The sequence below is a fragment of the Acartia tonsa genome, chromosome 1 (assembly GCF_053477335.1).
Source record: "Acartia tonsa isolate MP-2025a chromosome 1, ASM5347733v1, whole genome shotgun sequence".
Classification (NCBI taxonomy): domain Eukaryota; kingdom Metazoa; phylum Arthropoda; class Copepoda; order Calanoida; family Acartiidae; genus Acartia; species Acartia tonsa.
Genome location: NC_137260.1, coordinates 7,929,537 through 7,945,262, shown reverse-complemented (window position 1 = coordinate 7,945,262; position 15,726 = coordinate 7,929,537). Strand labels below are relative to the sequence as shown.

Below are 15,726 nucleotides of genomic sequence, written 5' to 3'. Positions count from 1 at the left end.
GAGAGGGATGGCAGGTTTGGTGTCCGAGTGGCTGCGCACCCGAGTTCTGACCGCGGCAGTCGGTCCCTGGAATAACTTATCTGAGCGTTTAACAAACGCTTCTTTGTTGGCAGAGTTCTACCTCTGGGAGATTTCAATTGAGGATGTTGTTTACCTCGAAATGCTTAGGATTTATGACGAGATTAATGAGCTGCGCTCATTTATCTTTGTCAGACAACCCCGTAGCTTGACAGGCTGCCTGTCCGGGTTGCGCTCTTTGCGGCGCACGCAAGCCGCCGTTCCTATCATCGAGGAACGGCTTATGGCGTGCGCGGAAAGATGCGCTCAGACTCTTAGTGGGCGGCGTCGGTCACCTTACCTGCCAGAGATTGTTGACGCTAATGAGGACTGAATGACTGAGTGATCTGATTTGGGGAGGAACTGACCGGCGGTATGGCTGATTGTGAATAGAGAGAGGAGTGTGAGAAGAGGAGAGTGGGCAACAGACTAAAGACTATGAGACTGAGTGATGGATTTAATTTTGGTTGAACCCTATGATATTGATGCCTAATTTTGTAGTGAATGAATGTACACGTGAAAAAGTATGTATCAACCAATCGTTTATATATTTAGATGAGTCTGCTAGAGCCACCCAGCTCCAACGCTTATTAACCTGTAACTGCAGCAACATATAAAGTAATAAATAAAAGTGATCGAGTTAGATTTTGTTTGTAATAATTGTTGAAATAAATATTCTCTCCAATTTAATGGATTAATTTTTATGTCAACAACCTTACTGTTGTTGCAGTTGTCAGTAACCTGTATCGTTGTGTGCCAACCTCACGCCTAAGCTTAATACTCAATGACTTAACAACTTAATAACGTCAACGCTGCTCTACAATAGGATGTGTCCGTGCGTTCAAATATAAGACCTTCCGGCCTCAACAAAAAAACTATAAATGGATGACAATGAAATTGGTGAAATTATGGATGATGGAAAAAAAAAGAGATTTTGGTGAAAATTAATGATGTATGATGAATATAATGAGTATGAAAAACATAATTAAATTTGTAGTAAGAATGTTAGAATGCAAGAATTTGGTGAAGTTTTGTAGAAAGCACTATATACCCCCCTCCCCCCCCTCCTTAACTACCCGGGTGAGAGTTCGGATCTTACAGATCCTATTTTTGGATTTTTGAGTATAGGACATGGATAAATAAAAATATTGATAGAACACTTACCATTTTTAAGTTTGTTTGTTAGTTATAGGTACCTATGTAAAATCTATTTGGTTAAGAAAGTGAGTAAAACATTTTCTATTGAATTCTTTTTCATTTACTATTTGCTTTATGTTATTTGGGAGACTATTAAAAATTGTGGGAAAAGAATGAAGGGGTGAATTTAGTAAAAAAGTTCTATTTACTCCATTTGCATATGCAAAGTTGTTTACATTTCTTGTATTATACCTGTGGCGGTCTCGGGAGATTTCCCAGGTATTATTAAAAATTTCTGGCTGTAAGCCATGTAGGTACCTATACATAAATTTACAGACGTTAAATTTTATTAATAGATTAATGGGCAAAATCCCATTACTTTTAAAATATTCTGCTGTGTGTGCTCTGCTAGGTAAGTTTTCTATTATTCTTACTGCTGCCTTCTGTATCTTCAAAATGGGATCTAAAAGATAGGCTGGACAGGCTGTGAACAGAAGGCAGCAGTATTCGACACTAGATTTAATATAGCTTGTATATAAAATCTTTAAGTGTTTCTTATCAAGCAAATGGCGCATGACACGCATTGAGTAAATAATCTTTGAAATTTTTGCATGTACTTTTTTAAGGTGATAAGAAAACTTTAATTTTGTATCCAAGCTGATTCCTAAGTGCTTTACAAAACCCTCATTATTATCATCTACAAGGTTTAACTTTGTGATCTTTTCAGGGATGCTTTCACCTACGTTGTTCACAGGGTGGGGAAAAACCCAGGGTTTTTTAAAAAAGCCCAACCCAACCCGTAAAAACCCTTAAAACCCTGGGTTTTATTGGGTTTTTTCGGGTTTTATTGGGTTTTTTTCGGGTTTTATTGTTTTTTTTCATGTAGGAGTCAAATACATTTGATATATTGATGAAATATTAATGTTTATGTTGTTGTAGGTAAAAGGTAAGCAAGATTTCACAATAAACAAGATAGATAATGAAAAAAAATGGCATTTCGAACAATTATAAACCCTTATTAGCAACGGTGGACGAAATATTCTATTAAGGGGGAGGGGAGGTTAAAAGCTTCAAAACATGGAACCTCCTCTTCTATTCCTAAGCTGTTAACACCCCCCCCCCCTTCCCAGAAATTATTAAGGTATTCCCCTTTTTACATCCCCTTAATAAAACCCTCTGCACGCCACTGTAACTATTTCCTTTCATAAATTGTTATGTTTTAGTTTAAAAATCAATTTTGATTATGTAATTTACACAATTTATATATCATCAATTTAGTAGCAAAGCATTTAATTTCTGAAATTAAGTTTTGAGAGAAAGTAATTTCATAAACATTTGAACAATAAGTAGAGCTGTTCCGTGAGATTTCTATCCTGCTATCCTGTACTGATGTGCGCATGCGCGCAGGGACTGGTTGCGTGATTTTCTCATAATACATGTAATTATGTCGTCTTTGATTGATTAATAACAATCAATCAATGAAATAATTACTTTATACCATATTTTCATATTAATATATATTAAAACTAAAAATCAAAAGGCAGAGGTTATGGGGAAATTTGGCGAGCATGGAGGGGGAGGGTGGGGCATAATTACTGTAGTCCAGAAAATTTTATAACAATATTTTCTTAAATATTTGCAGAAATATATAAAATAAGTATATTAAAGTATCTTATTTATTGGCTTTAATGTCCTATTTTATGAATTTCAAAAATGATTATTAAATGATGAGCTAACGCTCAATCATTTAATACCTTGGGATTTAAATATCCATTTATGCTAAATTTTGTTTGCTTAAATAACTCATTCCATTGCAAAAAACGCGATCTTTGGTTTGTTTAAATGTCCATTTATTTAGCATTTTTCAAGAATGTCAAGCGTGGGAAAATTTTTAGAATGTGGGAACCATTTATTTTGATTTAAATGGTACATATGATTTTCATTTAAATTAATTTTTTGGACCCGTGAGAAACTTTTTTAATGTGAGAACCATTTAATTTTCATTGATTTTCATTTTTTGGAAGTGTGGGAAAAAACGGGAGAAAAAATATGTTTTAGTATAAAGAAATGTTCTATCAGTTTCAAACCTTTTTCATTCGATAGATCATACTGACTTTGGAAAAACTGTCAGACTGATTTTTGAAATTCAATCTGTGAAAAAAGATATTCAAGTTTTAATTTTTTGTTATGAAAATATTATTTTACATGTATTGACGCCATTTTGGATTTTGATAATATTTTTTTGTTAGAAGATTTTTTTTCTAAAATATTTTTAAAAAATTAACTTTTTACAATAAAAAAATCTTTGAACTTAAATTGACCAATAATTCAAAGATTTTTTCTCTTTGATTTGGAAGATTTTTTATGATTTTTATTTTTAATGTCAAATAAAAACACAACAGTGAAAAAAATGAAAATTAAATGAAAAAACGTTTTATGATTTTATTCAAGAAATTATCTGCTAACATCACCTTTTTGTTGCAATAGAATGTTATTTAAGCAATCAAAATTTAATTATCCATTTATGCTAAATTTTGTTTGCTTAAATAACTCATTTTTAAAATTTCTAGTACCTAAAGCAACCAGCTAGAACCGTTTGATAAGGTTTTTGAGGGACAAAAAGTATTATGTGTAGATATGTTTTGTGACTAATTTGCTCTTAAGATAGCCGAAAAATGGCAAAACATCTGAGCTGCCAGCCGTTAGCCATTACTTTTCCAACTTTTTGTTCGATTTAGGGAAAATAAACTTACCAAGGATTATTCATGCAAAATTTCAGATCAAAATTCGAATTCTAAGTGCCATTTAATCATTGATTACGAGATGGTTGCATTAACCCCCCTCCCCCCTTACTTCATATTTTTTACGTTTTTTAGGTAAAATTTGCTTTAAAATGTTATTAGATCCTAGTCTTTGAGTAAATAGAGGTTTAATTTGTAAATTTTAACGTGAATTTTCAATGTTTTTTCAAAAACCCAAAAAAACTTGGGTTTTTTTCAATGGGTTTTATAAAAAACCCTGGGTGGGTTTTTTTGGGTGGGTTTTATGTAAGCCCACCCTGGTTGTTCATGTCTATGAAGACATTAAATTCCGTTTTTAATTGAATTTCTTCAGGGGTAAGATTTTCTCTGGGGGAAGTAAAGACCATAACTTTGGTCTTGAGGGGATGGATTAAGAGTTCATTTGCGTTATACCAGGCGGTCAGTTTGGGGATGGTTACTTTTGCAAGTTCAATCAATTCTGCTAATGAGTTCCTTTCCATGAAGGTTAGGGCATCATCAGCAAAAAGATTAATAAAAACTTCTGGGCTGCAGTTTGCAAGGTCATTTATAAAGATCAAAAACAATATTGGGCCAAGAACTGACCCCTGTAATACGCCTATGATAATCTCTTCCAACGTAGATGAAAACAACCCCTTAAAAAACACCTTTTGACGTCTATTGCTATAATAAGAACGGAACCATTGTAATGGTAATCCCCTTATCCCTGCATTCCTTAACTTTTCAAACAACAAATTCCTAGGGATCATGTCGAAACACTTCCGTATGTCCAAAAATATGGACATACAGGAATTGTTTCGACCTAGACACTGAGTGATCATATTTGAGAGATCAAGGACATTATGGTAAGTTGAGATGTTTTTCCTAAATCCAAACTGTCTGCAGTTAAAAAAGTTTTTTTCATCCAAAAAATTTACCAAGCTATCGCATACGTACTTTTCGAGGGGCTTGCTTAGGTTATCAATCAATGAAATACCACGGTGGTTATCCATTTGATTGAGTGAACCTGATTTGTGAAGGACAAGAATTTTGCTTACTTTCATACCGTCAGGAAAGACGCCAGATTGGAGGGAAAGGTTATAGACATGGCAAAGGGGGTGTGCGATAACATCCGCACAGCGAGAAATTAAAAACATGCTGACATCATTGATGTCTGTGGACCTTTTGGGCCTGATATTCCTAATCAAATTTATTACTTTAAAAGGGTAGAGGGGTTCAAAAAAGATTGAGTCTTGAATGGGTGGGGGTAAAAATTCTGCAAAGTTTTTTTCTGTTGTTGGGATCTCAGGTTTAAGGGAGGTTCCAATCTGACTAAAATAGGAATTGAATTCGTTAGCGATAGCTTGGTCACCCTCAACTTTCCTATCCCCGACCTCTAAATATGAACACTCAGCACTCTTTTGATCAAATCCTAGCATATCTTTTAAACAACGCCATAACTTTTTACTATCTCTGCCGCAATTTCTTATACTTGACCTATAATATTCTAGTTTTGCGCGGCGTACATTCCTATTATAAGAGTTTCTATAAGAGTTATACAACAGCTCACTTTCCCTTGTTCTTTCCCTAAGAAAATTGTCGTGGAGGGTATGTTTATGTTCCCTCATTCTCAAGAGGTACTCGTTCATGAAGGGCTGCTGGGGCTGGACCCTAGAATTTTTTTTGACTTTTACAATGGGGCATGAGATGTTATATAACTCAAGAAACTTAGCTATGAAATTACTATAGGCAACGTTGACGTCATTTTGGTTAAGTACGTTTGACCAATTGGTACTGAAAAGTGCGTCATTTAGTGAATTAATGTTATCATCGCCTAGCAATCTTTTTTCATAAGTATCAGGTTTTTTTGGTTTTTTGTTAGCATTAATTCTATACGCATTTATCAGTAACAAGTGATCACTTATTTGTGATGTTAGGACACAAGACAACATAAGATTTGGAATAAAATTACCAACGCCAAAAATGTCAATCAATGTTGAAGTGTTTTTTGTGATCCTGGTGGCCTTGGTAATTGTATTCAAAATGCCGTTGAAATTTAGCGACTCTAGCAGACGCATACTAGGGCTGTTGTTTTCATTAATCCTGAACAAGTCAAGATTAATGTCTCCAACAATAAAGAACGGTAGGTTGAGTGACATAATCCTATCCAATAATTCAAGGTACATTTCAAAAAATTCATCAAGTTCAGCACTACTTTGATTAGGGGGTCTATAGGTGTTCAACACTAAGAATTTAAATCCATTAAACGAACATTTGAGACAGATAGATTCACATATACGTTCTTTGAAGGAGATATTGTCAAACATTCTTACTACTTTATAATGTTTTTGCACTAGTAATCCCACCCCTCCCCCCCTTTGTGTTTTTCTAAGGTTGACATGCCAGTTGTAGCCTTCAATATTATACACGTCAAAATTTGCATTGGAATTTGCCCAGAGTTCTTGACACGCAAGAACGCTGGGCCGTATTCCTTTGCAGTTAAAATTATCTATACACGCCACCAATTCATCAAATTTAGAATTTATCGATTGACAGTTTAAAGAAAATAAAATTATCAGTTGTTCTCTAAAAGATTTCAATTTTGTTATTGCTTCGTTTTCCGACATGTATTGACAATTAATACCAAATTCTTCATTAAGTCCATCAAAATGTTGGCCATATATAGGGTTTAGGAGGTCTAGTGTAGGGTTAAGATTTAAATTAGCAGGTACCTGTTCATTTAATCCATTAGTGAGGCTTGTAGGGTACTGGTGTGGAGTCTAAGTTTATCGCAGGAGGATTAGCACGTATATCAACCAGTGGGAACGACTGAAAAACAATATATATCAGCATACATAAAACATGAATATATTTACAATAGTAATAATAGTGAGATAGATAAAACATTTAGTTAGGAGGTGATGTGCCTCCGCTCTTTACTCTTTCCCCCCCCCCCCCGTGGTATTGGTTAGATACAAAAAAAAAAATCTTTTAATCAATATTTTTATCTAAAAGTTGGCATAGGGGGTAGGTAGGTAAAATAGAGTTAAATTCTTTTCGTTTTTAGTTTTCGTTTTTTAATCTTTGACAGACGATGACATTATGACATTATATGACAAGAAAATAAACGGATTAATTTTAGTAATTAATCAATAATCATTCATAATAAGGACAGTAAGTATTTGTTAACTGCAAGAAAGTACTATCTAATCATTTTATCTTACTGTCATTGGTTTTCTTTGCAGTTCTTGCAGGCATAGATTTCAGCGGTGGTAGCGGCTGCTGTTTAGGTGGATCCGTTTCTGGCTCTCTGGCTGCAGGGCGGGCTGCTGATGTGGCAGGAGCTGGAGCTGCTGCTACGCTGGGTGCAGTTGTTGGAGCTGGCATCTGCTCGGCTGCGTTCTCATCCTCGGCCTCAGGGACATCGGCGGCTGCCGTGTCAGAGGTGGTTGCGGACTCCAAGGGAGGGAACTCATCCATGTTGGCAGCGTTGGGAGGAGGTTCAAAGTTATCCTCGAAATCATCCTCTGTGATGAGGGGATTGCAGAACTTGGAGTTAGGGAAGAATGATCCTCTGTCTGCATAGGGCACGCTGTTGTATTTGATCAGGGGGGGCTCCATTGATGTGCTGAACAGGTTCTCGGTGCCGGGTATTGGTTTTGTCATGCCGATTAAAGTGTCGGCAAATGGGTTCAGAACTTTTTGCCATCTGGTTCCTGTCTTGATTTGAAAACCCACAGTTTCCCCCATTATTTTGGTACGGGAGATCAGCTTTGTTGAATGCAAAAATGTCTGGACGTTTTTATTCAAACGTGTTGTGTCATATTGCATTTTTACCATTCTACCTGGGAAATAGGGTGCAGGGGACACACTCTGGCTGGCAGTCTTGTACTGGTTTAACTTAGCTGTGTATTCCTCGAGGACAGGGCGCTTGGATATCATTACCGCTTGGAGGTGGACACGGGAATGAAACCTGAAGATGGCCTGCGGGACTTCCTTCCTCTTGGGGTTAAACGGCAAATGATGGGCGTACTCGATGACGTCCCCCCAGTACTGGGGGACGAAATCGAGTAGGCCGTTTCGGTGGGCTATTTTCAGTGAGGGCAGAATGAGTGTGTTGTATATCGACAGCATGGTGATCTTCTCTCGGCTGTGGGGCGACTGGAAGTTCGTCACCCTCAGGGACCACGCCCTACTACGCTGCTCCCTGCAGGAGTTCTGAAAAAACGAATAGCGTTTAAAATTGTCATCGTTTTTTGCTTGACATTCGAACTTACTCTGGAGGACCGCAATACTATCCTTAATCGCTTTTAAAGTTTCTGCCGATAATTGGGCATCCTTAAAATTGTCAATTTGCTCAAGAACAGAGATTTTATCACTAAGTTCGGAGAATTGTTTTTTTACCGCATCTATTTCTTTTTTATGGCTAGAGATTGTGTTAAAAACTTCTTCATGTCTTACCTTGGCTTTATTTTTATCGTATTCCTCAAACTTTTTGTCGAAAATCACTTCCATTCTTTCCCAAAATGCGGGAGATGATTGTTCCGGCAACATTTTCAAGCGAGTGAAGCCGTGTGGCTAAGATGGCGGTGATTTCGAGTTCAATTAGCCAATAGGAAGCGAGGAAAAATTGATGACTGCCAATAGCGTGGTTTGTTGTGGACGCTATTTGCTTACTAGCCAATGAGAGAGCGACACTGGTTTGGCCCTCGTGTGGTGTGGCCAAGTTTTAAAAAAGAAATAGATAAAAAGTTTTGCGGATTTTTATTTCACTTAATTAGGCGATTATTCACAAGGATAGTATTAACGGTTTTACACCGGCGATTTTGCCTAGACGGCGGTGTAAAATATGGTGCCAAAACTATATACGAGTTTGCCCATGGCTACCATATCTTCCCAGTACCAACACGCGGAGGGACCACGGGCGTGGGGTAAAGGGGAATTAGTAAAGAGCGGGGGGTGTGCTGTACAGACTAGTACATACACATGGGCTAGAGAGAGAGAGATGTTGTTCGCTCCACGCTCTGAACTAAACATTAAGTAGATTGAAGTAAAAGTTGGCTCTTAAAGTTTGTACCAACCAATCAAATTAAATCTAAAGTACCAAAATTTTTAAGCCAAATAACTAGAGAATGCTTTTATAAAACTTTAAGTCCCAACATGATTTTAGACTATGTCTTCTCCCTCCCTGTAATTTGTTAGTAATGTAAGTTATTGGAATGAGCTCAACGACCTTTCTTGTCTGCGAATAACCTAATTAATAATAATTTTATATGGTTAAAAAGGTCTAAAGTTACAACTTTGGCGGTAAATAAGTTTTTTTTCTCCTACAAATATTGTTAGTGGCGCTTCTCATGGACATAAAAGTTCTAGCTTTTAAAGTTATCCGTAATCTTTTCTTTAGATTATTAAAATGGCGCTTGTCTCCAATTCAAGATTGAAAATAATAATTCTAGGTTATTTTGAAGATTTTTTTGAACAAATGGAAATAAAATATTGTTTAATAGAATTTTTTTAATTTGAAACACTTTAACTTTACCAAAGTATTTGATAAGTTACTGCAACTTCTAATCAAATTTCCCATTTTTACACGAATCAAATATTTGGCTTAATAAAGTTTAGGAATAGTCCCTTTAGTAACATCGCCTCATAAGGGGCGATTAGTCGTATTTTTAAAATGGCTTTTTATAGGTTATTTTAGCTTAGGTTAGGTTTATTGGGTTAGGGGATTGCCCCACAGGATTAGATAATTGGCCCCGCAAGGTTAGAGCCCCCCGCAGGGGCTAGAAATAGGAGAAAAGATACTGTGAAAAATACGACGAATCGCCCCATAAGGTGCGATTTTACGAAAGGGACTATACTCTAAAGTTTTGAAGGGCAATACTATAAAGTAAAAATCTTTCCGAAATGATTGGTTTACAATTCAGGAAGTCACTTATTTTACTTTGTAGCTTTAGCCTATTTTCTTGCCTCTTAATTGATATTGAAAGTAACTATTTCATAACGTTTTTTGCTTTAGGTGATTCGGGGGTAGGAAAAACTAGTTTACTAGTAAGGTACAACTTATATTAAAATAAAGACAATTGTTAATATAAGTCGCGCAGCTTCAACAATCTAACAAAATTTAGAAATAAAAACTTAAGTTCTGCAATTATTTGTAGAGAGGAAAAAACGCTATGAAGAAAAAGATATGTTTGTCTTTGTTAGCTATCTATCGCTTCGTATTATAGAGAGCTTTCCGTGGATATTTAAATTGAAACTTATAAGATTCAGTTTTAATAGCCCCGAAGGGCCGATGACCGAGCTAAAAAAAACTGGTATTAAATTTTTACTTTTAATTTTAATATTCATGAAAAATTGTCTGTATTACGATGATGTACATGATTTTTCAGTATGGATGAGAATCGGTTCTAATCCGGCGGATATTAATCGGTTTCAAAGCTATACTGGAAATTTCTTGTAAATATTCTTCTCATTATTTAGCTTCGGCTATTATAATTTGATTTGCCTGTCATTTTGTCTATGTTGTAGATATATAAACTAGCGGCTTCGACCCTAGTATCTAAGGATAGGAAGGGGGTAGAAAAAAGCCCAAAACCCTCCTAAGACTAAAATCTCATAATGTAAGAGTCTAAAACCATCTGGGTACTTTTGCAAAGCTTACCTAAAATGGAGAACTTAAGGGGTTCAGTTGTTATTGAAATCTTAAGCTACAGACGTAAAAACTATACTACTTTATAATATAGGATTGCAAATGCCTAATTAAAATTGGTAATTGTGATATTTATATAGACATTAATAATTGCTAGATACGTGGATGACTCTTTTGAGCTTGGAAATGCTACAATATTTGCTGATGTAAAACGTAAGGTAGGGTATTAAAGAGTTATAGGTATAATATAAATGAAATAGGACTACTGTAAAGACACTAGTGATGGCAATCCGTCGAATTTTTGGGCCGGATTCCGGATTCTTAAAAGAATCCGTCAAAAAAGTGGCGGATTCCGAAAGGCTTTTTAAAAATTTGTTAAAAATTAAGTGCTACATATGTCCTAAAAGATTTTATATATAATGATGATAATCTTTGCCTTCAAAAAGTGAGAGTTGAAATAAAAAAATTCAAGACGCTAATTTTAGCATACCAATTAAGAATCCGGAATCTGCTATTAAAAAACGGATTCCGGATTCGGATTCCAAAATTGGCCCAAAAATTGGGCGGATTACGGATCCGGATTGCCAACCCTAAAAGACACACAGATGATTCAGGGACCTAGTAAGTTCATTTAATAGTTTCTGTATTATAATTAAATCCTTATAATAAAAGTAACGGGATCTTGCTAACCGCTGAACCGATATGGTTCTCCTTTACAAGTTAGATTTCCATATGTCCTGGGAAGGGAAATTCTCTTACATGAGTGTCGAAACTTCTTTTTATAACTACAATTTAAGTGTTTGGGGGGAGAGGTCGAATTCCCCTTTCCTATCCCCCCTATATCTAGGGATTCTAGAGGCTTTTTGGGGTGTTTTCACTAGTATCTTTATATCTGAGAAAGCCGCGCGGCTGATTTTGAGGCTTCTTGTAAGCCGCGCGGCTGATGGTGGCTTTGGCTGAGGCTGCGGCTTCCGAACCCTGTGTAATACAAAGTAGAACGAAGTCAGTCTGTTTGTTTGTAGCGAAGGATCTCACTAACCGCTAAACCGATTGGGTTCTTTACAGGGTAGCTTCTCATAGGTCCCGGGAAGGTTTATAACTATTTTCTTTGGGGGTGGGACACCCCCAACCCCCCAAAAAATTAAAAATAACCCCCCCCCCAAAAAAAAAATGTTTTTCTTTATAAAACTAAAATTAAAATAGTGGGGTCGACTACCCTCCCCCATAAAAAAAAGAAAATTCTCCCCGCCCCCGAAGAAATTTTTTTTTAGATTTATTTTTAAAATCTAAAATACGAAAAATTGGTTTGATCAAACCTCTTGGGGCGAAGCCGCTAGTAATATATATAGCAGCTAAATAAATATCATTTTCAGCAGAGAACTATTATCCGGACAGAAAAGTAAATTAAATTCTAATCCCCCCTACAAAAAAACCCTTAAATATAATTAAAGACATTATAGATGATAACGGTTGTTGAGTAGATGTTATCTCGTTGAACAGTTTTCTATTTTTAACATAAGGCAGATATACATATTGTTAATTTTACAATGATACATGGAGCTGTGTTAAGAAAAACAATTATTTCTGTCATTAGTGTCACTTTCTTGAATCTGTTTATAGGGTTTATAAAAAATGACCAATGATAGGCCACTATAAAAAGCTCCCACTTTATTAAGAAATTTGACCTCGGTGGTGGTGTAACTGTGAACCTGGAGTTATGGGACACTGCTGGATTTGAGAGACATGCTCAAAGTCTGCCACAGACTCTGTTCAGGTAATCTTTAATACAAAGTAGCTTGTTGTCAGTCCGTCTGTCTGTCCGTCTGAAGCTGAAGATCTCGGTAACACTGAACCGATTGGATTCTTCTCTTCAGGGTATATACCTATTGGTCCTGTGGTGGTTTTAAGCTATTTTCTTGGGGGGTGAAGCCCCTAGAGGCTAGGGGCGAAGCAGCTAGTTCTTATAATAAAGTTACAGGAAGTCTGTCTGTCTGTACCGAAGGATCTTGCTTACCGCAGTACCGATAAGATTATCATTTACAGGATAGCTTCTCATAGGTCCTAGGCAGGATTTTAGCTATTTTGAGGAACGGTACCACCACCCTTACACGAGAAATCAGAAAAAAAACTCTCCCCATCTAGCGGCGAAAAAAAAATATGTTTTAGTGTACAGCTGATCTTAACATAAATTGAAAAAATATCAAAAGTTTTTGTAGACCCGTGACATATGATTTAATTAGACAGGTGCTTGTATCCTCTATTGCATTTTTTCGTTTACTCTTGTTGCTAAAAAAACGCATTTTTCAGAAAATTATTTAATAAAATAATAAGTTTTCATTATGTTACCTAATCTTAGAGGTTGTCATGGGGTAGTGATCGTGTACGATGTAACCAACCTGAAGTCCTTCAGAAGAGTACCAGTATGGCGTAACCTGCTGAAGGAAAAGGATATCCCAGACAATGTTCCTGTCATCCTTATTGGAAACAAATCTGATTTGGTAAGTCGACCCTTTCCAAAGTACATTTTTTCGGGGGGGGGGGGGGGGCATTTTTAGTTGGGAGAGTGTAGATACCCTCCCCCAAAGTAATTAACAGCGTGGCCATATTCTTCAGTATACTGAAAATCTTCAGTATTCTTCAGTATTTGGAAATTGGGGCTTCGGTATTTTCAGTAAATACTGAATATTCAGTATTTGAAAATTTTATTCAGTATTTTTCAGTTTTTGGAAATTTTCATGATTCAGTATTTTCATTATTTCTTAAATTCCCCAAAGATACCCTCCCCCAAAGTAATTTTATTAAAAATCTATTTTGTTTGATAGGAAAACGATCTTTTATTATTATTCCCTGTATCGGGCCCTAACCGAAATAAGCTTTAACATGCTTACTTTGATTATTTCTTTTAAATTAGTCGTGTGATGAGTTAGTGATGCTCTGGGTGCTTCGAGGGAAATGGGCTGTTTATTACACTAGTCCCCAAAGTTTTATTATAAGTATAACGTTATCTTTTTTTTGGCTTAACAACTTTGGATACTTTTATAGAATTTTGATTGGTTGGTTTTTTAAGTTATCAATTTATCGGCCAATGTCTTATCCCTTTAGATCCCTGCATTTTTGTAGAACGTTGTAAGGGAGGTGGAATACACTGAAGGTCTGGAGTTTGCAGCCAACCATGGCATGACTTTTACTGAAGCTTCTGCCAGGCTCAACACAATGGTTGCCAGTGCATTTCAGGTATATTGGTGCTTTCCCCTAAATGTGTCGTTCGAGCACTGACATCCCCCTCTCATTTTAAATATTTTTTTTCCCTTGAACTAGCCCCTGGCCTAAACCTGCAGGGAGCAATCCAGTACCCAATAAAACCTAACCTAACCTAAAAAAAGTGGTAGTATCTTCATTTTATATATTCACTAGCGGCTACGCCCCTAGTACCTAACAATTTTAGTTTTAAAAAAATTGTGGATAGGTTATTTTTTTATAGGCGCCATTTCTCTTAGTAGGTTGGAGATTACCTCTCCCACAATAGTTAAAAACCTTCCCTGGACCTATAAAAAGCTTCACTAAAAACTATATCGGTTCAGTAGTTAGAAAGTGTTAACTAAAGTAATATATGTTACTATTTTATACCAGTGCAACAATAAAAGGGCGGGGGTTTTGTTTTAAGTCGATTATACTGAAGGAACTTAGGAAGGTACTTCAGATAAAAATGATTTTTGTTCCATATTTTAAATTTTTAATATATTTTAGATGTTGGTAATGGAAGCTATGAAGAATTCTGTCCTTGGTAACAATATGAAACCCAGATCGCAGGAAAGCATTAATATGTACATTAGTCACAGTGTAAGGTTTTGAAATGGATATTGTATATACGTGGATATTATGACAGGGGAAAAATTGTCGTCAATTTAGGATTTTAACATGGACATCACTTATAAGCTTTTGGTCAGTTCGATTATCCAGTAGGAGAGGAGGGGATGGGGGAAAAGTGAATTAAACTCATTCAATATGCAGCAACATATTCGAAAAATCCTACAACCTTTAAGATGTATAGAAATTCTGAAGCTTTTATTGTGCCTATAGATAATGTATACTGGCCTGCCATTGGTAATTAAGTCTGTTTATTGGAATATCATTGGTCATTTGTATTCTATGATGTAATTTTCTTCTGAGCACTATAAACAGCCTCAGAAATTCTATCCAAAAATGATTTTCATAACGTCATAGAAAGTTATATTTATGCTACTAACAATATATATTAAACTGCTTGCCATAGGAAAGACTAGTGAACCAAAACATTCTACAATTAAAACAAGTCAACGTCTGCAAAATTAGTCTTCAAAAGAAGAAAGAAGAGGAAAAGAAATGTTGCTTCTAAATTATGTAAATCTTGATAATGATAACTGATAATGTTGTACAGTATAGTACTGAAAAATCCTGTATAGCATTGTATTACAGACAATTTTCCATGAATATTTAATGAAAATCATAAAATTAAAACCAGTTCTGTTTGCCAGAGCCTTCGGCCCCTCGAAAACCAAAAACTGGTTTTAAAATCTTGTTATTTTTCACTTTAATATCTGCGGAAAGCTTTATGTACATTTATTTTTTTCAGAAAAAAATGTAGTTTTTATGAGGCAATCGCTAATCTGTTCCCTCCAATAAATGGGTCTAAGAAATGGTTATATTCCTTAAAAAATTGGGCATGATAATGTTATAAGCATAGAATATATTTTAATCAATAAATATTTTTATTTTAAAGGAGTTAAGATTAAAAAGTTTTCATTAAATGTTTTCATTAAATATTTTCTTTTTTTAATTAGTCTGATTCAAATGTGTTGTAACATTTCTATAACTCTCAATTTTAACACAAAAATAATTTTAAAACGTCAACCCTGTTCATTATAATTTGGCAATTCTGTTTTAACGTACACGAATGCCGCAATTCTTTTGTAGTGGTACTGTTTATACACACTCACAGTTTGGTAAAGAGGAAAGTGTGTTAATTTTTATTATGTTGATATCTTTTAACTTCATATGTTGGTGAAATTGGTTTGACCTAAATCTTTCTTAATTTTAAAATTAAATTTTTTTTCCTAGTTTTACTTGTTTGATATTTTTCTA

General features: G+C 35.5%; 1 protein-coding gene across 1 annotated transcript; it reads left to right on the top strand.

Moving 5' to 3' along the window:
* The first annotated feature begins 9,322 nt into the window (after nt 1–9,322).
* On the top strand, nt 9,323–14,980 carry LOC145322898 (ras-related protein RabC-like). Its single transcript, XM_080165278.1, has 8 exons — nt 9,323–9,409; nt 9,973–10,009; nt 10,763–10,823; nt 12,282–12,379; nt 12,962–13,103; nt 13,726–13,839; nt 14,353–14,445; nt 14,879–14,980. Exons 1-8 carry the CDS (start codon nt 9,367–9,369, stop codon nt 14,978–14,980), a joined length of 690 nt encoding a protein of 229 aa, XP_080021404.1. The 5' UTR covers nt 9,323–9,366.
* Nucleotides 14,981–15,726: the final 746 nt, after the last annotated feature.

What these genes read in the sequence shown, in the direction of transcription:
- LOC145322898 (XM_080165278.1), top strand. Translation starts at nt 9,367, where the DNA reads ATGGCGCTTGTCTCCAATTCAAGATTGAAAATAATAATTCTAG. An exon ending in TGGTTGCCAGTGCATTTCAG is followed by an intron (nt 13,840 to 14,352) that starts GTATATTGGTGC and finishes AATATATTTTAG; the next exon opens with ATGTTGGTAATGGAAGCTAT. An exon ending in ATATGTACATTAGTCACAGT is followed by an intron (nt 14,446 to 14,878) that starts GTAAGGTTTTGA and finishes TGCTTGCCATAG; the next exon opens with GAAAGACTAGTGAACCAAAA.